This window comes from Rhinatrema bivittatum, chromosome 2 (genome assembly GCF_901001135.1).
Source record: "Rhinatrema bivittatum chromosome 2, aRhiBiv1.1, whole genome shotgun sequence".
NCBI lineage: Eukaryota > Metazoa > Chordata > Amphibia > Gymnophiona > Rhinatrematidae > Rhinatrema > Rhinatrema bivittatum.
The window spans coordinates 414,417,275-414,438,470 of NC_042616.1; the positions used below are offsets into that span (position 1 = coordinate 414,417,275).

Consider the following 21,196-nt stretch of genomic DNA (forward strand, 5'->3'; position numbering starts at 1 on the left):
TGCCCAAAGGTAGGCGTTAATCACGGACAACACGTGATATTAAATGATATTAAGTCAGAGGTCCCAAAAATAAAAAAAAACTTTAAAAAACTTAAAAAAAAAAAAAAAGCTGTCCGCCAGCCTGCAGGTTGGAAAACGGACACTCAATTTTGCCGGCATGGCTGTTAGTGGGTTCAACAACTGACGCCGGTAAAATTAAGCGTCGGTTGTCGGACCCGCTGACAGCTGCCGCTTCTGCTAATAAGGAGGCACCAGGGCCCTAATTTAAATAAAGAATCCCGTGCCCTAGAGAGGGGCCTGGGCACGCGTCGAGAGAGAGAGAGGGTGCTCAACACAGAGCGCTGGCTCTCCCGCAGAGGTTTTTGAATCGGCCTGAGTGCAAAAGGCAGCCAATATGGAACTTAGAGTGCTGCCATATTACCACATGATGCATCTGCTATCCCAGTCAGAATATGGGCTTTTCCTCTTGTAACTATATACTGTATTACACTTTATCCGATACCTTGCTGGGAGCATGAAGGATCCTCACCTGTGCCATACAACATAGCCAGAATAATGGAAGAGATCCAGGCTGTGTCACTGTATCCCACATGGAAGTCATGCATCAGTTCTTTGAAATAGACACTGACAGCCTTGGGGAAGGCATAGGAGAAGCCAGTGATGACGAAACAGCCAATAAGCACGATCCAACCCCAGCCGCCATCAGGAGGCTTGACCCTGTCTCCCGAGGTACTGTCTGGGACAGGGATACCCATCGTTCACCTGGCAAAGAGTCAGGTAAGCTTAGGCTCGCGGACCAGTTGCACCTCCTGCAAAAATATGAGCACAAGATATAATTAATGTCTTTTACATTCACAGGCACATGAGATTCTCCAAAAAATGATCAGACTGCACCAGCAGCTCCATCAGTGTGAGGCTGAATTGGCTACAGTGCACAGCGTACACCTCTGTCTTCTGGATTACCCAACATTTCCATAAACCAATCAGATAAAAGCTGGATTTGATGAACCAGAGCCGCGTGTATTCTTGCAGCTTAACCAAATATGTAATATTGACAGCTGGTTTAATTAATAACTTTTTGTTTCAATTACTACGTATGGTAACTTTTTATTTGTTTTTTGCTGTTACTTTGAAAACACTTCTGCACAGTGCAGAGGGAGTCCCTGTATTACGAAAGGGGTCTACAGTAAGCCTCGTGCCATGACAACAAGATTCTGCGGCAAATGCACTGCAGGCTGTGCTACTCAGTGACCAGGGACTGTGCAAAGAGATCTTCCTTAAAAAGTGCTGTGCAGTGACAGGGTAAGCGAAATGCAGTAACCAGCGACTCCGCAGGGAAGGTCACGCAGTGCTGGGGGATCCAAACGTGCCCTGCGTTATCAAGGGATCCCATGGTCAAGTTCCACACAGTGGCAGGGTATTTCATAGCAGTATGTATTACAGGGTTTCCTTTTTATAAATGATTTTTGGTTTTGCCTTTTTTCTTCAATTAAAAAAAAAAAGCTGAACAAACTGTGGTTCACAACAGATTGCCTGGTGGAAACCTACTAAGAGGTGAATTAATGTGAATAATCACCATCAGATGGCAAGTTAATGTAGTTATCAGCTATTCAGTTCTGTGCCCAGGTGACTTCTGTGCAACTTAAAATCCTGCTTAATCCAGGACTAGGTATCCCACATATTGGTACCATATATTATTGAATGGATCAGGAGATACATGTATTTTTTTTTCTGTAACCCATTACTACGTTATTTCTTGAACAAACTTACTTTTAGTATTGGTTTTCTGTTTTATATTTGGGCTCCCTTTATTGGTTTTATTCTTTTATAAGATTGTAAATAATGTTATTGTGATTTTCTGTTTTTGACTTGTTTTAAGAACATGCCATACATAAGACCATTAATATAATATAAAAAAAAACTGCTAATATGATGTAACACTTAATACATTATCACTAGAACATCATATAAATTCTGGAAACTTCAAATTAATTTTCTTTTGTGAAAAGAGATCTCGTATATAGCACAAGAGAGTTTTTCTTTATGTGGCTCTCACTCTCAAATGTGTGGTTTATTTTGAACATACACCACTACAAAGTAAGTAGCACAGTATATTACTGTGTTTACTCTTTTATAATCATTGGTCTCTGTTTCACTGGTTTTGTAAATTTTTTGAAATTGATTTTTTTTGCTTTTTTTTCCGTAAAGAGAAAATGACAATTATCGTTTCGTGTTGAGCGAACACACACTGAAGGAGCAATACACAATGACCTACCCAACTCGGCTCGTGTTTCTTTAAATGCTTCGTTAGGAGCAATGACCATTTCTTTTAATTCTCTGCATAAGAACATGCCATACTGGCTGGGTCAGAACAACCTTTAGCCAAAGCAGTATGGATTTCTTTTAACTTAAAAACTACTTCATAAACATATGAGGGGAAACTGTAAAATACAGTGAAAGATTATTTATTAATTTTTAAAATCCCAGGAATCGGTATCAGAGTATTCAGTGCTGCAATCTCCTGGGCTCTTTGCCCACAAAGGGCTACAACCCCTCTCATTTATTTGCACTTGTTATAATGTCATTTACTTCTTCCCGTGCATTATTTTTGTCTATATGCCATAAGTGAAATCTGCTCTAAAGATTACCCTTTTAAAATACCTTTCAGTGTGTGTCCTAATGAACTAAAACAACTTATCTTATTTCTACTACTTCATATCTTGAAACAACTTATCTCATTCTTGGTTTTTACTACTGCTTTCGCCGTCTCTGTTGCTGTTTCTTATTCGTGCCTGCCCAAGAATATCATGGTGATATTAAGTCGGAGGAACCGAAAAAGGAAAAACCTAAAAAAAAAAAAAAAAAAGTGTGCCGGCCGTCAGCGGGTTAGGAAAACGGACGCTCGTTAATTGAGTGATCCTTTTCCTAACCTGACTGCCGGCATGGGCGCCCGATGCCTCAGAAGTGCTAGGGGCACGCAGTTTCCCCTAGCGCCTCCTTTTTACCACAGCAGCCCATTTAAATATTACACCAGGCCCTCCGGAGAGGTGCACCAGTGCGCGTTAGGAGAGCGGGCACTCAGTCATGAGTGTGCATTCCCCCCGCGCTGATTTTGCATTGGCCTGATTGTCTTTGCACAGTGCACCTACCACTGTTCAGGGCACCACTTAGTAGCCACACAATAGTGTGACTGATTGAGACAAGCCTTTTAGAGAGAGAGATAAATGCACACATATAAAACAGACATGTTTCAGAAATCCTCCTGCTCTGTTTGTTACTTGTTGCTATTTCTTGATTTCCCCTCCCCCCTCTCCTGTTCATTGTATTTTCCATCTGTCAGTTCTAATGTAAACCGGTATGATGTTGCACAACACTAATGTTGGTATATAAAAATCTCAAATAAATAAATAAATCATGCCATGGGGCGGATTTTCAGGGCCCTGCTCGCCTAAATCCGGGCGGATTTAGGCGAGCAGGGCCCTGCGCGCCGGTGCGCCTATGTTCAATAGGCGCACCGGTGCACGCAGACCCCGGGACTCGCGTAAGTCCCGGGGTTTGGCGAGGGGGGCGTGTCGGGGGCGGGCCCGGTCGGCGCGGCGTTTTGGGGGCGTGTCGGCAGCGTTTTGGGGGCAGGCCCGGGGGCGTGGCCGCGCCCTCCGTACCCGCCCCCAGGTTGCGTCCCGGCGCGCTAGCGGCCCGCTGGCGCGCGGGGATTTACGTCTCCCTCCGGGAGGCGTAAATCCCCCGACAAAGGTAAGGGGGGGGGGGGGGTAGGTGAGGGGAGGGAACGGGGGTAGGCTGCGTGGCTCGGAGCGCGCCGGCTATACAGAATTGATAGCCTTGCGCGCGCCGATCCAGGATTTTAGCGGCTACGCGCGTATCTACTAAAATCCCGCGTACTTTTGCTTGCGCCTGATGAGCCAGCAAAAGTACGCCAATTTGCGCGGTTTGAAAATCTACCCCATAGTGTCTGATGAATGTATCATCTCTGACTCTGGGAACAGGACTGCAAATAAAAATCAAGAAATACATAAATGTGTAAGTTAAAAGAAATCCATACTGCTTTGGCTAAAGGTAAACCGCTGAAATGCCTGGCTGGGCTGAACTAGGATGTTCCCCCCTTATCACTCCACAAAAAATACAAAGAGCAACACCGCAAACCTGTTTGCTCAAAAGAACCAATCACTACAAAAGGTATCGCCACAAATCTGCTCCAAGCACACTCTTCACCATCTCCTGCAGAGTCTATTATAAATAATATATAGTAAAATGGGACCGCATCAGCAAGCCTTAGACGATGTGCTCGGTGCAACCGAGCCGTCCGGTCTTCTCGATCACTTGCGGCCCGTTAGGTTTTTTATAGGATTCAACCATCTGGTGTTAACTCAGAGTCTTATTTTTAGCCCTTCGCCCCTTAAAAAAGTTAAATGACACTGTTAGCTCGTATACAAATGATATTCTTCATAGCAGGAGATGGTGAAGAGTGTGCTTGGAGCAGATTTGTGGCGATACCTTATTGTAGTGATTGGTTCCCCCTTATTACTCCCCATACAAAAAAAAAAAGTCACTTCTGATTTCCATTCAGTAACAGCAGATCCTATACAGCAAATCTGCATCATCATTACAGCCCTGTCCTTTTACTGTGACTGCAGCTGCTCTTACGTTTGCCTAAAGGTTAAAATGGGACCTGGAGCTGACTGCAGAGAATCAGTGAGAGGTGAAAGGAATGAATGGGGGGAGCAAGACAGATGAAGCCACAGAGTGAACCTGGAGGAAAGCAGAACGAAGCAGAACTGTAAGGACGGGCGGGGGAAAATATGAGAAATGAGAGAGGGCAAGAAGCTGCAGAGAAAGAAGGAAAGGCTGACCCAAGAAATGAGTCCAGGCGAGTTACTTTCTTGAAACAAAAAAAAAGTATAAACGTGGATTACAAAAAAAATGAAACCCGTGCTTTTTTGTTTTTGTTTTTCCTGAGAGAGGAACAGCGATAAAGGTGTCTATAGCCTGCCAGGAGAGGTAACCTCTGTGCCTGGACCCTGGTTATGTGACTTGCTGGTGGCTGTGGGCAGAGAAGAGAAGCAGAGGAAGCCTCCGCCCCTGGCTCCCGGTGCTTCCCTGGAGTCTCTTCCTCCCGGATTCCGGGTGCCTGTGTGGAACCAAGAACTCCTCTGTTACCCCCCCCCCCCCACATCACCATAGAAAGCAAAATGAAACCAGCCTCTGCCAAGAGAGTGGGAGAGAGAGAGAAAGAAAGAGAGAGAGAGCGAGCGGAGGACTGGAAAGAGGAGCCACACCCAAGAGAGATGGACGAAAGATGCGTGAGGAACTGGAAGAGAGAAGAGAGGGCTGGAATAAGAGGGGAGCAGCAGGAGAGAAGAGGGAAGGCGGCGTGAGGAAGAAAGTGAAAAGAGAGTAGAGAGAGAGAGTTGGGGGAAATTGAAAGACATCAAGGGAGAGAGACACCCCCCTCCCCCTGTATTCCCGCTAAAAGTATTGGAATTTTCGCACCCAACCTAACCTGATACCTCGGCCCTTCCTCCCCCCAACATGAAATATTAGCTCTCTAACTGGGCACCAGCTGGATTTTACAGCAGATTTACCAGGAAACTTTCTTTTTTTGTTGTCTTATTAGGCCAGTGACCAGTTCGGAATGCACTTCTGCCAGACTGCATTCTTTCGAGAGCTCCTAGCCAGCCTGAAAGTGGTCTGGGTAAGGCGCACAGAGCAAGATTACCAATAGCAAGAACAACAAAACCCAACACATCCCAGCAACTCTACCACAGTCCTTGGGCTTACTCTCCCGCCCTCTCCTGTTTCTCCAAGTTGGGGCTGCTTCGTGGCGCCTCAGTCACTCTCTCCTTAGGTGAGAGCCAGCATTTGGTTTTCCCCAGATGCTGTTTGTGCGGTGAGAAACATGCAGTACATTAAAAAAAAAAAGAAGAAGAAAAAGGTAAGAAAACAGAACTGACCGCCTTGAAACTCAGATGAAATAAAAAGTACAAACTCCGGGAACGTACATAAGTGACTGGTACCAGCAGCTGAAATTGATTGGTTCCCAGGATTCAGACACACGTAGCCATGGGGCGACTCCAGCTCTGCGCATTCTTTGCCAGGTGGCAGTGTCATGCGCTGAAAACACCCCGGGCAGATCCTGATTTTCTGTGTCACTGGATGCTTTCCTGATATATCATGGGACAGTTGTCATCTTTTTAAATATTGTTTGCACTTACAAAGCACAGTCATTACAGGGGCAAACATCTCTTCCACCTCATCCATAAATGCTCTTGGTGAACACAGAATAATGTAAAGAAAACATGATCTGCATTTCAGATTTTGTACTAGATATTAACATTGAGCAAATCAGGTCATTGTGCAACTGTTAATAGAAAACATATTCATACATGACTTAAGATATGGGAACGACGAGTGAGGTGATCAAATTTGCCAATGACACAAAAGTATTTAAAGTTGTTAAATCACAAGAGGATTGTGAGAAATTGCAAGAGGACTTTACAAGACTGGGAGACTGAGCGTGTAAATGGCAGATAACATTTAATGTGGACAAGTGCAAAGTGATGCATGTAGAGAAGAGCAATCCAAACTATAAGAACATAAGATATGCCATACTGGGTCAGACCAAGGGTCCACCAAGCCCAGTATCCTTTTTCCAAAAGTGGCCAATGCAGGCTACAGGTTCCTGGCAAGTACCCAGCTACACCATGCAAGGTTCCACATTGGGAGTCACCACCCAGGAAAAGGATCCAGGCATTGTCATAGATATGTTGAACGGCAACAAAAATGTTAGGGGTCTCCATCAAATGGCTAATGAGAAGAGGTTAAAGGACCTAAATATGTACACCCTGGAGGAGAGGAGGTACAGGGAAGATATGATACAGATCTTCAGATAATTGAAATATTTTAATGATGCACAATCGACAAACCTTTTCCATTGGAAAGAAATCAGTAGAACTAGGGGTCATGTAATGAAATTCCAGGGAGGATGACTCAGAACCAACATCAGGAAATATTTCTTCATGGAGAGGGTGGTGGATGCCTGGAATGCCCTTCCGTAGGAGGTGGTGAAGACAAAGACATTGAAAGATTTGAAAGGGGCATGTGGATCCTTAAAGACTAGAGGATGGAAATGAAGAAAAGAATGCATGGGGGTAACTTGCTAGTGAAATGGTTACCAATAAGCCTTCATACTGTTGATGCAACTCCATTATTGCTCTCTGCTTTTATGGCAGAGGGAAAAGAGGAAAAGGGGAATTAGATTCAGAGAGCAACCAACAAGGACATTCAATTTTATGGTCTGGGAAAACAAATAAGCATGGAGGGAAAACAAATAAGCATGGGGGTAACATGCCTGATAATTTGTATGCAACTCCAACATTGCTCTCTGCTTCAACGGCAAGAGGTAACAGGGAACTGGACTCAAGCAACCAACAAGGGCCCTGGCTTTGACGGTTTAGGAAACTAAGTAAGGGGGTGACCTGAATGGCACAGCAGATGCTACCATAAGCTTGCTAAGTAGACTGGATAGATTGTTTGGTCCTTTTCTGCCATCATTTTCTATGTTTCTATGTCTATACCCATAAAAATTGCAGCTAGCAACATCTTTTTACTGGGTGATGAGCTTTCTTGAAAATGTAGACAGTGCTTCTTGACATACATTGCTTATGGACTTGGCCGTAGAAGCAATCCTGTCCTTTTTCCCTTATGTCTGCATATCAGTACCCCAGACCTTAGAAGTCTGGCCCTCTTGGTTGTTCTCTGTATCCTATTGACCTTTTCCCCTGTCACTGAAGTGGGGCGCATTGTTGCAGTTGCATTAGAATCCAAAAGTCATATTGGTTAAGGGTAGTTATCTCCATGCCTTTTGTTAAGGATAGTAACTACCGCACCAGCAAGTTACCTCTCTGCATGCTTTTCTCATTTTCATCTCTAGCCTGTAGAGATCCATAGTGTTTATTCCATGCCCCTTTGAATTCTTTGACTATTTTCATCTTCACCACCTCCTCCGGAAGGGGATTTTAGGCCTCCATCATCCTCTCTGTGAAGAAATAATTCCTGACGTTGGTTCTGAGTCTTCCCCCCTGGAGTTTCAATTTGTGACCCCTAGTTCTATTGTTTTCTTTCCAACGGAAAAAGTTCAAAGTATGTGTATCATTAAAACCTTTCAGGTATCTGAAGGTCTGTACCATATCTCCCCTGCACCTCCTCTCTTTCAGGGCATACATATTCAGATCCTTCAGCCTCTCTTCATGGGTCTTCCAATACAGACCCCATACCATTTTGGTCGCCTCCTTCCTGACTTTGTCCCTTTTGAGATATGGACTCCAGAACTGAACTCAGTACTCCAGGAGAGGCCTCACCAAGGACTGTACAGGAGGATTCTCACCTCCTTTTTCTTACTGGTTATTCCTCTCTCTATGCAGCCCAGCATTCTTCTGGTGTTAGCATTGGTTTGCCATTTTCAGATCTTCAGATACTATTATTCCAAGATCCTGCTCTTGGTCTGTGCACATCCGTCTTTCATCCCCCATCATATACATTTCTTTTGGATTAATGCACCCCCAAATGCATGACTCTGCTATTACTCTATAATACAATGAGGTGTACTAGTAGGAAGGCTGCCTACTAGAGCACCTACTTGCATTGTAGGGTAATAACTGGATTGGCTTCCTAGGGTGCCAGTCCAACCTCCTGTTAGTCAAAAACAGGCATTAAGCTTCCTACGGTAGAAACAAAAGCAGGAAATAAAGTCATGTCGTGTCAGGCTGGGCTCGGGTCTGGCCAGTGGGGAGCATCCCTTCCCAAACCCCCACTCTCACCTTAAAAACAATTTGGTCCTTCCGGAACTCCCTCTTACCTTGTGCCATCCAAAATCCCCTCCACCCCCACCCCCAGGCAGCTCCAACCAGAGAAATCTTACTTCCTCTGGCAGGGCTGCTCACTCACTGACAGTGGATTGGTCCCTCCACTGTCAGCTGTCAGTGAAAGAACCAATCCCCTTTCAGAATTCTGAAAGTCATTTTTTTCCACTGATTTTTTTTGGCTATCACACTGAGATTCCCAGGCTAAATAAATTAAAAACTGAAAACGAAGGTCTCTACATATAGTTTAGCTATCTGGATGTTACATTCAACAAAATCTGATCAAGTTCACTTATGATGGTGGAAGGACAGAGGCAGTCCACTCTTGTGCTCCTATGCATGGAACAGGCCCACTGTGCACTGCAAGAAAGCATGAATAAATAAAGTTGGAAGGGGAAAGTCTGACCATCACCTGCCTGTAGAGCTGGGATTGGCCCATTACCCTTAGGGTACCTGCACGGAGCAGCAGTTACAAAACCTTGCTGAGCAGACTGGAAAGTCCATTTTTGTCTTTATCTGCCATCATTTACTATATTACCAAATATAATGGTATGTAAACGAACAGACTCCTTGTCAGGATCATTGCTATCTTTGCTGTGATTAGTCTGATCAAATGAGCACTAAAAGGCATTTAAAAGCTTGTCCATGAGCAGCAGATATTTTGCAGGGCCAAGCCTCCCGGCTTGTCACAAAAAAAGGGAGCACCACCAGACAGAGGAGACATGGAAGAGAGGAAGAGAAAGAGAGAGAGAGAAGAAAGTGACAGACCAACACATAACTGAGCACTTCAAAAATAAATCTGCCTTTACATACCACAGATGTATTTCCAAGCAATAGGTTAGCAGAGGGCAAAAATCTTTGCTGTCATTGGCATCACTAGTGTGGCCAAAGACAACAGTAGGCATTCAGAGATGTGAGATTGAAGGAGCAATATGAGCCTTAAAAGCTTCTACGAGCTCACCAATTGTTTTGGTACAGAACTCATTTCTGTGAGCTTTGAGGCATAAGAGGATTGTGTGGTCCAGCCATTTTGATGTCTACACTAAAGGGTGGTCACAGAGGCAGGAATGGTCAGATACTGGTGCCCTTCTGAGTCAGGGTAGCCAGAATCTTCCCTGATTACCCCCCTTCCATTCCCCCTTTTATTTCCAACCACGTGTTGTCACATAATTCTATGATGACCCTTAACACAGAAGACAGATGACTAAAAGCATACACTCAGGTTAGCTTTCATGACACTCTTCTCCTTTCAGTTCCTCTCTTGGAGACTAGTAGTTCTCCCACTTCCCAGGCTTACTTGTATGCCCTTTGGAAGCAAGAAAGAGGAAACAGAACTAAGCATGCTTAGATTTGAATTATCACACTTCTTAATTTCCCATTGGTAAGAAATTTGGTCACGTTGTTTAGCCCATGCTTTTCCGGGTTCCCATGCTTGTTAATGATGTGACTATTCAATGCCAAGAAGTGCAGAGTCATGCATGTGGGGTGTGGAAATCCGAAAGAACTGTATTCGGTGGGGGGTGAAGGGCTGATGTCCACGGAGCAGGAGAGAGACCTAGGGGTGATAGTGTCTAATGATCTGAAGTCAGCAAAACAATGTGACAAGGCGAAAGCTGGGCTGCATAGAACAAAGAATATCGAGTAAGAAAAGGGAAGTGATTTTTCCGTTGTACAGGTCCTTGGTGAGGCCTCACCTGGAGTACTGTGCTCAGTTCCAAGGACTGTATCTACGAAGGGACAGAGACAGGATGGAGGCAGTCCAAAGAAGGGCGACCAAAAAGGTGGATGGTCTTCATCGAAAGTCTTATGAGGAGGGATGAAGAATCTAAATATGTACACCCTGGAGGAAAGGAGGAACAGAGGTGATATGATACAGACTTTCAGATACTTGAAAGGTTTTAATGATCCAAAAATAATGACAAACCTTTTCTGTTGGAAAAAAATCAGCAGAACCAGGGGTCATAATTTAAAACTCCAGGGAGGAAGATTCAGAACCAATATCAGGAAGTATTTCTTCACGGAGAGGGTAGTGGATGCCTAGAATGCCCTTCCGGATGAAGTGATGAAGACCAGAACTGTGAAAGACTTCAAAGGGGTGTGGGATAAACACTGTGGATCCATAAAGTCTAGAAGAGTGGGTGGCTCAAGGGAATGTCGGCTACTACCAAAGATAATACCCTTATTGAATAAACATGCACAGTTAATGCGACTCCAACATTGTTCTAAGCTTCAACAGCAAGAGGTAATGTGGGAAAAAAAAAAAGGATCTCCATTTACAAAAAAGCAGGGAGTAGCTTGCTTGTTACAGTGGATACTACTCCAAACCAAATAAGCCTGATACTTCACTTTCAATGCATATCCAGCATAGCTCTCTGCTTCAACGGCAAGGGAGAAAGACTGATACTTCATGCACATCCAGCACAGCTCTCTGCTTCAACGGCAAGGGAGAAAGTTTGATACTTCACTTTCAATGCATATTACTCTCTGCTGCAATGGCAAGGGGGAATGAAAAAAAGTGGATCTATATACAGACAACAACCAACAAGAACTGAATTACATAGTCGGGGTAAACAAGCATGGGTGTAGCTTGCTTATTGCGGTGGTTACTATCCCTAACTAATTAAGCTAGATATTTCACTTAGATGCAGTTCCAACACTGCTCCCTACATTATGGAGGGGGGAAGGGAAACAGTACCAAAAAGGTTACTAAGGGCCAAGAGTAACAGATAAGAATGAGAAAAAAAAAGTGCGAAAGCTTGCTGGGCAGACTGGATGGGCCGTTGGTCTTCTTCTGCCATCATTTCTATGTTTCTATGTTTCTATCCTATAGAGGACATTTTTTTTTTATTGTGCACACTAAATATTACTGCATCATTTCTGGTTGACCTTATATAGCAACTAGCAGCAACCACTGCAACAGCCTTACAAGGGGGAAGAGTTTCTGTGAAATAGATGGCATGCTCCTCTAATTCTCCTCTACTTGCCTAGTCTTTCTGCAAAACTGTACTTTAGGAGGGATCCCAATGGGGTCCTACACCTGAAAAAATTATATAAAGGAAAAATAAATTCATTGTGTGCAGAAGTGTCACTGGTAGATGAGTACCTGAAAGGATTGAGGACATCAAAAACAATGAGGAAAATTCAAAATTTGAAGTTGAAACACGCTGCACTAACAGAAGATCTTAAATTCATATACACTAATAAAAAAATTGAAAATAGCAGCAGAAGCACAAAAGCAGAAGAAATATTAAGAAAATAGAATGGTGGGACATCAAAACAAAATATTTAGACAGAACCCAAAGCAATTCTATAGGGAACTGAGGAAGAACATTACTGCAGTTAAAACACCATCAAGCAAAGCTGAAACAGAAAATTTCTGGAGAAATTTATATGATGTGGTCCCTGTTTGGCCACTAGAGTATATCAGAGTGTGGTTTTGGTTTATGTTTTAAAATGAAGTCTCTTCCAGCAGTGGGAGGTTAACTAAGAGTTCAGAGGTGTCTGGAAATGTGTTCTATCTTTTAACAGGGGAATCTTTCAGCAAAATACATTCAGTGCTCTCTGACGCTGGGACCCCTGGCCAAGAAGGAGGTTACAATGGGGATCCTGCAGAATATAATAGAGAAGCAGAATGGCTACCCAGCATATAGGCAGGCTGCAATTTGGCATAGTAACAAAAACAACTGACTCTGGTGCCAAATTTTGATAGGTACCAGAGAGTTGCCAATGCTGCTGTCATCCAAGCCTTCTAAATGCACCAGGAACTTCAGCTAAGAACATAAGATCATACGAAATTGCCATGCTGGGTCAGACCAAGGGTCCATCAAGCCCAGCATCCTGTTTCCAACAGAGGCCAAACCAGGCCATAAGAACCTGGCAATTACCCAAACACCAAGAAGATCCCATGTTACTGATGCAATTAATAGCAGTGGCTATTACCTAAGTAAACTTGATTAATAGCCATTAATGGACTTCTCCTCCAAGAACTTATCCAAACCTTTTTTGAACCCAGCTACACTAACTGCACTAACCACATCCTCTGGCAACAAATTCCAGAGCGTTGCGTGAAAAAGAACTTTCTCCGATTAGTCTTAAATGTGCTACTTGCTAACTTCATAGAGTGCCCCCTAGTCCTTCTATTGTCCGGAAGTGTAAATAACCAATTTACATCTACACTTTCAAGACCTCTCATTATTTTATAGACCTCTATCATATCCCCCCTCAGCCGTCTCTTCTCCAAGCTGAACAGCCCTAACCTCTTCAGCCTTTCCTCATAGGGGAGCTGTTCCATCCCCTTTATCATTTTGGTAGCCCTTCTCTGTACCTTCTCCATCGCAACTATATCTTTTTTAAGATGCGGCGACCAGAATTGTACACAGTATTCACCATGGAGCGATACAGAGGCATTATGACATTATGACAGCGTGAGGCCTGTGAGCCAGCACACACGTTGACAGACCCAACTGCAGCACTGGCTTCCTGTTACCAAGAAAATCCATGCGAGGGGCGGAGCACCACAGGGTCTGTGAGCATGTGTGCTAGCTCACAGGTCCCATGCTGTGCATTGCTGAAGCTCCTGCTGCAGTCGGGTCAGAAGGCCCTGTAAAGAGAAAATCATTGCAGGCTGAGGAGTGAGGGGAGACAGACACAGAAAGCAAAGGGGAGAGGGAAAAATCTGGGCAGGGTCCCACACACCGCAGTGATTCCTCCCTGAACTTCCCATCCCAATGATTTCGGTAATGAGAGAATCTGCCATGTGAACGTCCAAAGTGATGCACACAGGGAAAAATAATCCAGACTTCAGTTACACGATGTTAGCTTCTACATTAAGAGTCACCACCCATGGACATCATCATGGACAATACTTTAAAATCATCAGCTTAGGGTGCAGTGACAGTCAAGAAAATCAAACAGAATGTTAGGAATTATTTGGAAAGGAATGGTGTATATAATACATTTGTAATCACTCCATGGTGCACAGCGATGTTCATACATTTATACATGTTTAAATACTTATGTTTCACATAAGTGCTAATATTCACATCTTCTATAACATACGCATTCAAAGATATTCCCATTCCCATAATAATACCCAATAATATTCACATTCAAAAATATACCTTTAACAATGCTAATATGAACCACACTATCTTTTACATATGTATCTACTCCCTTTCTTTCTTTCTTTATCATCTGTCTGATAAGAATCACATGCCCAATATTATCAACGCTCCCAGTCCTGTTCAAAGAGGTTCACTTTCCCATATTGATATTTATTTCACATGCCCGATGTTATTTACATGTCTAAAATTACCACCATTCTCAAAATTTATTTATGATCTCATATTCTGGTACCCGATGATGTTCATGGTCCGGTGTTCACATTCCCTACAAGGCACCCTCGTTTCGCCCGTTTGGGCTTCGTCAGGGGAAACGTATGTGTCTTCTCAAGAACTTTGGTCACATATAGGGGCAGATTTTACAAGCTGCGCGCGGGTGCAGATTTGTTTGCGCAACCCGGCACGAACAAATCTACGCCCAGTTTTATAACATGTGTGCGCAGCCATGCGCACACATGTTATAAAATCCAGGGTCGGCATGCGCAAAGGGGGTGCACAATTGTGCAACTTGCGCACACTGAGCCGCGCAGCCTGCCTCGGAGGGAACTTTCCTTCCGCTCCCCCCCGCACCTTCCCCTACCTAACCCGCTCCCCAGGCTTCCTAGAACCCCCCCCTTACCTTTGTTGAAGAAGTTATGCTTTTCTTCCGGCAGGCAAACTTACGTGTGCCGGCCAACGGCCGGGCCGCGATCCCAGGCACAGCAGCAAATGGCTGCTGTGCCTGGAGGCTCAGGCCATGCCCCGCCCTGGACTGCCCACGCCTTGCCCCTTTTTGCAAGCCCCGGGACAAACGCGCGTCCCGGGGCTTGTGCGCGCCGCTGAGCCTATGCAAGATAGGCTCGGCGCACGCAGGGGCAGGCAGAGGCAGCTTTTCGGGGGTTGAGCGCATATCTTACGCGCGTAACCCTTTGAAAATCTGCCCCATTATGAACAAGAAAAAAGCAAACGCCCAAGAAATTACACCAAAATAGTGGAAAAAGGAGAAAAAAAAAAAAAAGAGGATAAGGAGAGGCCATTAATTCATTCTAAGAGGATTCAAGGTAGAGAGAAGTCCCCTGGGAATTCTGGAACACGAAGTCTTGCCCTTAGAAACAATTTTATCACCTAAAAACAGAGAAAGCTGCCTAGGGTCAAAAAAAATATAGGAAACATTCACATGTTCTCTATACCAGTTGTTTTTTTTCCTTTTCATGAATGAGATTAGCACCTACCCCACTTCAGAGGACACTGCCAGATCCGATTACATTTCCAGTGCATGGCGTTTATGCTTAGTCTGAAACAGCAACCCTTTCCCCACTAAGTCACCTCTCTGCAATGAAATGCCATACCTGGAAACGTATCAGTTGTGGTCAACCTGAAATTCGGTGTGGTTTGGGGGAAGGGATGCGTGCATCAGCTTTCTCTCTTCTCTCCCCTTCCCCTGCTCTCTCACACACTTAGGGCCTGATTTTCAAAATCATTTACGTGCTTAAAACTGGGTTTTACACATGTAAATGCACTTTACCCGTGTAAGCGGGCTTTTGAAAATTGCTGCATATATGCCATTGAATTGTCCATAGGATTTATCTTGTAAGTGCATTTAATGTGGTTAAATGACTTTTGAAAATTGCTACACTAGTATGTTACATTTGCATGTGTAACTCCTTTGAAGATTCAACTGGTCTCTTTCTATCTGCTCCCCCCCCCCCCCAAGACTAAGCCCACTACTGGACCCCCTCCCTAGACGTAGGCACCCAAGGTTTGTGCCTCTCTCAGCAGAGAACAGCTCTCTGCTGCCTGCTGTTGCCTCTCCCATCCCAGGCAGCTTACAGAGAACAAGAGTGGGGAGACATGAGGCAGAGGCTCGAGCAGTAGTAGCAGAGAAGAATAAAGCCACTCTGCTCCCTAATTCAGCTTCTCCCCTCCTATTGTTTCTTCCAGGTAGCCTACAGACACACAGATGAGCCCTTCCAGTACAACACAGAAACTAAAAGAGAGGGCAGTGGAAGCATCCATTAGATTTGGGAACCCTAAATTGGAGGGAGTCTCTAGCTGCATGGCTCAGGGAGTCCCTATTTTCAAAAGGGAAATAGCTGGGACCCCAGTCTCAGAGATGAGAGACTACACACATGATGTCTGAATTATTTGTTTATTTATTTATTTATTTTTACTACTATGGCTTTTACCAAGGAGTAAATATATCATCTGTCAGATTGTCAGTATTGAACAAGTGCCTCAGTAAAGGCTATGTTGGTTTAGAGGCACTGGCTAGACACTGTCATGAAGGAAGACAAGGGTTTGATTCCCAGCTCAGATTTTCTGCTCCCCCCCCCCCCCCCCCCCCCCCCCCGTGGGCCGAGAAAGCATTTAGATGGCGATGAAAGGGGACACTTTTTAAAGGATTTAGGGTCCTAGGGGTAGATATTCAAGTCTTGACCGGCTTAAGCTGCTTAAGCCGGATAACACTAATCCGGCTAAGTTACAAGGATATTCAGCAGCACGGCTATGCTGTCGAATATCTGTGTATAAAGTGCTACTTAGCCGGATAAGTGTTATCCAGCTAGGTCTAGACATGCTCAATTGCAGGACTAGACTTCGCTGATTAACTTATCCGGCTAAGGCTCAGTATCCCCACTTAACAGGATTATTTATCTGGCTAAGTAGCGCTGCCCCAATCCGCCCACTGCCCGCCCCCAAGTTAGCCAGCTAGCCATATAGCCAAATAAGTGACACATCTGGCTACCTAGCAGCCACTAATGTAACCGGATATTATGTGGTCGCTAGATAAACTGGATTAGTCCTACTTATCCAGCTGTCTGGCGTATGAATATTGGGCTTTTAACTTTTGGAGTTAGGCACCTAAATTGGCCCTTCTGAAAATTTACTATGGCTAAGTGTCTAAATCTAGGACCTTAGTTCCATTAGGATCTTAATTTAGGAGCCTGAAAAGTGAATGGCTATGGGGCGGAGTTAGGTGGGGAAACAAAATGAACAGCTTAGCACTGATTTTCAGAACTAGGCACTTAATTTAGGCTCCTAAATCTGGGCAAATGAACAGCAGGACTAAAGTTATGAACCTAAATTCTAGGCCCTTGAATTTATGAGAATTTTCAGTTGAAAACATTAGGCTCCTAAATTTGGCTGAATTAGGTACGTGACTTAGGAGCCTAATTTAGGGACCCGGCTTTTTTGGAATATCAGACTCATTGGGGTAGATTTTCTAAATCTACGCGCGCGCGAACAAAAGTACGCAGGATTTTATAAGATACGCACATTTGTGCAACTTACACACGCCGAGCCCTGCGCGCGCTGCCCGTTCCCTCCGCTGCCCATTCCCTCCACCTCCCCCCACCTTCCCCTCCCTTCCCCTACCTAACCCACCCCCTACCTTTGTCGCAGAAGTTACGCCTGCTCGAAGCATGCGTAACTTTGCGCGCACTTGGGCCGGCTGCTGCGCGCCATGTTCCGGTCAGGGGGCTGGTCCGGAGGCCGGGGCCACGCCCCCCGAAACGCTCCTAGGTCGAAACCACGCCCATGGTACCGCCCCTGGATGACGCGTCGACCGCGTCACGCCCCCGACACGCCCCCGATGATGTGCAGACCGCGTCACGCCCCCGACTCGCCCACCCCAAGAAAGCCCCGGGACTTACGAGCATCCCGGGGCTTTGCACGCGCCAGAAGCCTATGCAATATAGGCTCGGTGTGCGCAGGGCCATTTTAGAAGGGCTACGCGCATAACCCTTTTAAAATCCGGCCCATTGTTTTTATAAAATTAGTGAGTGTTTATGAATGAAGCTTTTGGGAACCAGTGCATATGGAAGGGACTTTAGCAATCTCGGATACTATGGATTTTTGGGGTATTGTAAGGAAAAAAAGGAAGAGGGGTAAAATGTTTGGAAATATCAGGATTTTAGCCCTCCAGCTGCAGGTTGGGAAGGGAGGCCAAAGCTGCCACTGGACCTGCTGCTAAGCAGGGAGGCACAGGGAACCATGTCTTTCTGGGAGGAGGGGAGAGGGGGACACTGCTGAGAGGGCCTGGGGGAGGACATGAAAGTAAGAAAGACAATTGGGGGAGGGAGAGAGCTGAGACACGGAGGAGAGAGGAGAAATGCTGGAAAGAGGGGAGACAATGGAAGAGGGGAAGGACTGGGAGGAGTTGTTGGGAGAAAGGGGATGAGAAAAGTGAAGATGCTGGAGGAAGGAGGATAGGAAGAGGCGAGATGTTGGGAGAAGAGACCCTCTCCCTACAGTGTTCCCTTTGGTCGCTGCTCTGTCTTCACGGTGTGTTGGGTACATTTATTTTGTGTCACTTGCGTAGACATCAGTCCAGGATTTAATCAGAGGTCTAGAGTTTTTACAAAGTAGTAGCTTGGCCCCGGGCTAGTTAAAGCAAACCTTTTTTTGGAATAAAACAGTTTGAGACCTAGCTGCCATAATATGAGACTCAGGAGTAATATTAGAAAATATTTCTTCATAGAAAGGGTGGTGGATGCATGGAACGGCCTCGTAGTGGAGGACAAGTACAAGAGAGGACACGTACAGAGGATCATTAATTGCAAAGAAATGGACAAGTCAGAGATCGGCTGGGGTCTATAGCACTGTTGCAGGCAGTAAACTGGGCAGACTAGAAGGGTCCTTATCTGCTATTACAGTCTAATGGTGAGGAGAGGCAAGAAAAGTCACATGTGCATAAACCCCGTCAGGGAAGCTATTAAACAACATCTCACAGTGTTCGGAAATTTGATGGTTGAAAGTTGGCTCTCTCTTTTCTATTTCAGAAAACTATTTTCAGTTAGTAGTGCTGGTTACAAAAACCTAGTTGCATGTGCTGAAAAGTGTCAAAAAGCACCCCTCAAAAGTAACAAATTAAATTCTACTTAATTTTCAAGAAAGTACAGAGTAACCAAAAATGACTTGAAAAACAGGTATCACAAGGGATAATAAAGATGAATTTATTATGGATGTATTTAAAAGGAGGGGGGGGGGGGGAGGGGGAGCCAATTTTGGGCATTGATAAGAAAAGAAATCAGGTTAAAAATGAGATCATTCTCAGAGCCATTTCGGATTTTAGAAGCGTTTGGTTAAGGGCTGCCCCTGAATGTCTCATGCTGAGCGGCATTCTGTGCTGGAACTGGAAAGGTGCATTGTACAGAAAGGGGGAGTTAATTACGCATTGGAGCGACTCCTAAAATAGTAATCTGGCACGCTGAGGTGCTGCAAAATAACTGCATCCAAATAGCTCTAGCAGTTACCGTGCTTCAAAACTCAGCTCTTGGGAGGCTGATACCGCCGTGCACGCTCTGAGGAGCAGAAATAGAAGGCATTTGCCCATTCTTAACGGCAGTAACAGGTCTGATGCTGAGGGAATAACTTATGTTTGCAGAGACGGTGGCTTCTAGCACAGGAAAATCAGAACATCTTTCCTGGGGAAGTGCGGGTTTCTGGGATTCGTGAGTCAAGGAACAACTCTCCCCCCCCCCCCCCCCCCCCCCACTTTTACCATTAACATCTTTCCTAGGATAGCTGCCTCAGGCAGTTGTGAGGGTCTCTACAGAAAACACATCCAGGCTGATGTGATAAAGTATGCCCGGCCCGGCGCCCAGCTTCATGAGCGCTTGGTCACGCGTTTTGGAGGCGCATCCATAACCCCCCCCGATGCAATAAGGGGATCAGCGCATCGAAAACACGCGTCCACGCGTCACATGTAAATCCCGCGTAGATTTACATGTGATGAGTGGACGCGTGTTTTCGCGTCCACTCATCACATGTAAATCTACGCGATAAGTTATCGCTCACCCAGCGCGCCCGGCCCCGAAGCTGTCGTTAAGCCTCGCTGCACGTCGAGGGCTCACAAAAAAAAAAAAAAAATCCTGCTTTCTCAGGTGCTGCCCCAGGGGGAAAAAAAAATTCTGGGTGCACCGTATACAGGCTCCAGGTCGTGTATCCTTGTGCACGTACATTGTGCCGGCAGCAGGATAAAACGGACGCTCGCATTGAGCGAGCGCTTTCCTAACCCGCACACAGCCACGTTTCCTGGGGGCCCGATGCCAAGGACGCGCTAGGGACGCACAAACTGTCTCTGGCGCGTGTCCCTTTCAGCACGGCGACTCATTTACCTCTTGCGTCGGGCGCCCACGAGACGTGAACGTGGGCGCACGGTTTGGACGCACATTTTTTTACGTGCACTTTACTGCATCGGCCCCCTCGTGAATGAGACTTAAAGACATACCTTGAAGAGCAGGCAGATGAGGACTCCTTCCCCTTTGCTTAAAGACAGGTGCAGTCCCCTTGTTCTTTTCTCTGTCAGCGTTGCCTCTGCCCCGAGACAGGACTGGGACTGTCTTACCCCGAGCAGTCCCTGCGCCTCACTCCATTGTCCTCCTTCAGGTCTCCCCTTCCTCTCTGGTCTCCTCACAGTCCCCGGCTTTGCCCCCCCAAGAATGCCACACCTGTTGAGAGGGTGGAAGGAGCACCTCGGGTGCAGACTCTTCCTTGTGAAGGAGGGGAGTTCTTACGATGAAGCCTTCAGTCTTTTGCTTCTGGAATCCAGGCCTGGATGTGGTCTCGGAAGCAGCTTCTGCCCCGGCTGCCAGGTCAGAGCTGTAACCTGGGCAGACCTTCCTGCAATCCTCGAGCTGTTGCTCAGACCTTCGGCTCACAGGTGCTGATTTAGCACGATCCGCATCTCTTCTTCTTTTAAGAAGCTTTTGCTCGGGTGGGTAGGGGGTGGCCCTCCTCCTGCACCATCTGCCGGGGTCAGAATTTAACTGGCAATCTGCCTCTTGTCGGTGCAGCTGGCGAGAGCTGCAAGCAAGTCTGGGGAACCTGTCTTTCTGATGTCATGGTCTCCCCCCCCCTCCTCTCTCCCTCCTCCTCTTTACTCCCTGAACTGTGATAATGTTGTCATTCCAGCATGGTAAGAAGGAGAGCACAGAGCCAGAAATACTGATCATTTTTCTGACTGGGGGAAAAAAAAATGGAAGAAATACCTTAGTGCATATTTAGGATGCTTCGTTTTCAGTTTAAACCAATTTTCACAGATAAATCCAATCAGTTTAAACTGATTTGTCACCCCCTAGTGTGTCATAAACATAGCCTCGGGGGCATCTCCGCCCCCTAAAGGTCCGACAGTGTGACATGTGCAGGAACCGGACCCGAGCCACACGTGGAGCAAAATATTATGAGAGCAGCGGGCGCCTGTGTGCTGCAGCCACTGCCACG

The 21,196-nt window shown here is 45.7% G+C and overlaps 1 protein-coding gene across 1 annotated transcript in view; it reads right to left on the bottom strand.

The window, feature by feature from the left end:
• The window catches only part of SLC16A8 (solute carrier family 16 member 8), a 57,097-nt gene extending 36,315 nt beyond the window's left edge, over window positions 1-20,782 (bottom strand). The window contains exons 1-2 of the mRNA XM_029590153.1: window positions 20,205-20,782; window positions 530-809 (exon numbers count right to left, since the gene is read on the bottom strand). Coding sequence (XP_029446013.1) covers window positions 530-755 — 226 coding nt within the window. The 5' untranslated portion in view covers window positions 756-809; window positions 20,205-20,782. The remainder of the gene's footprint in view (window positions 1-529; window positions 810-20,204) is intronic.
• Window positions 20,783-21,196: the final 414 nt, after the last annotated feature.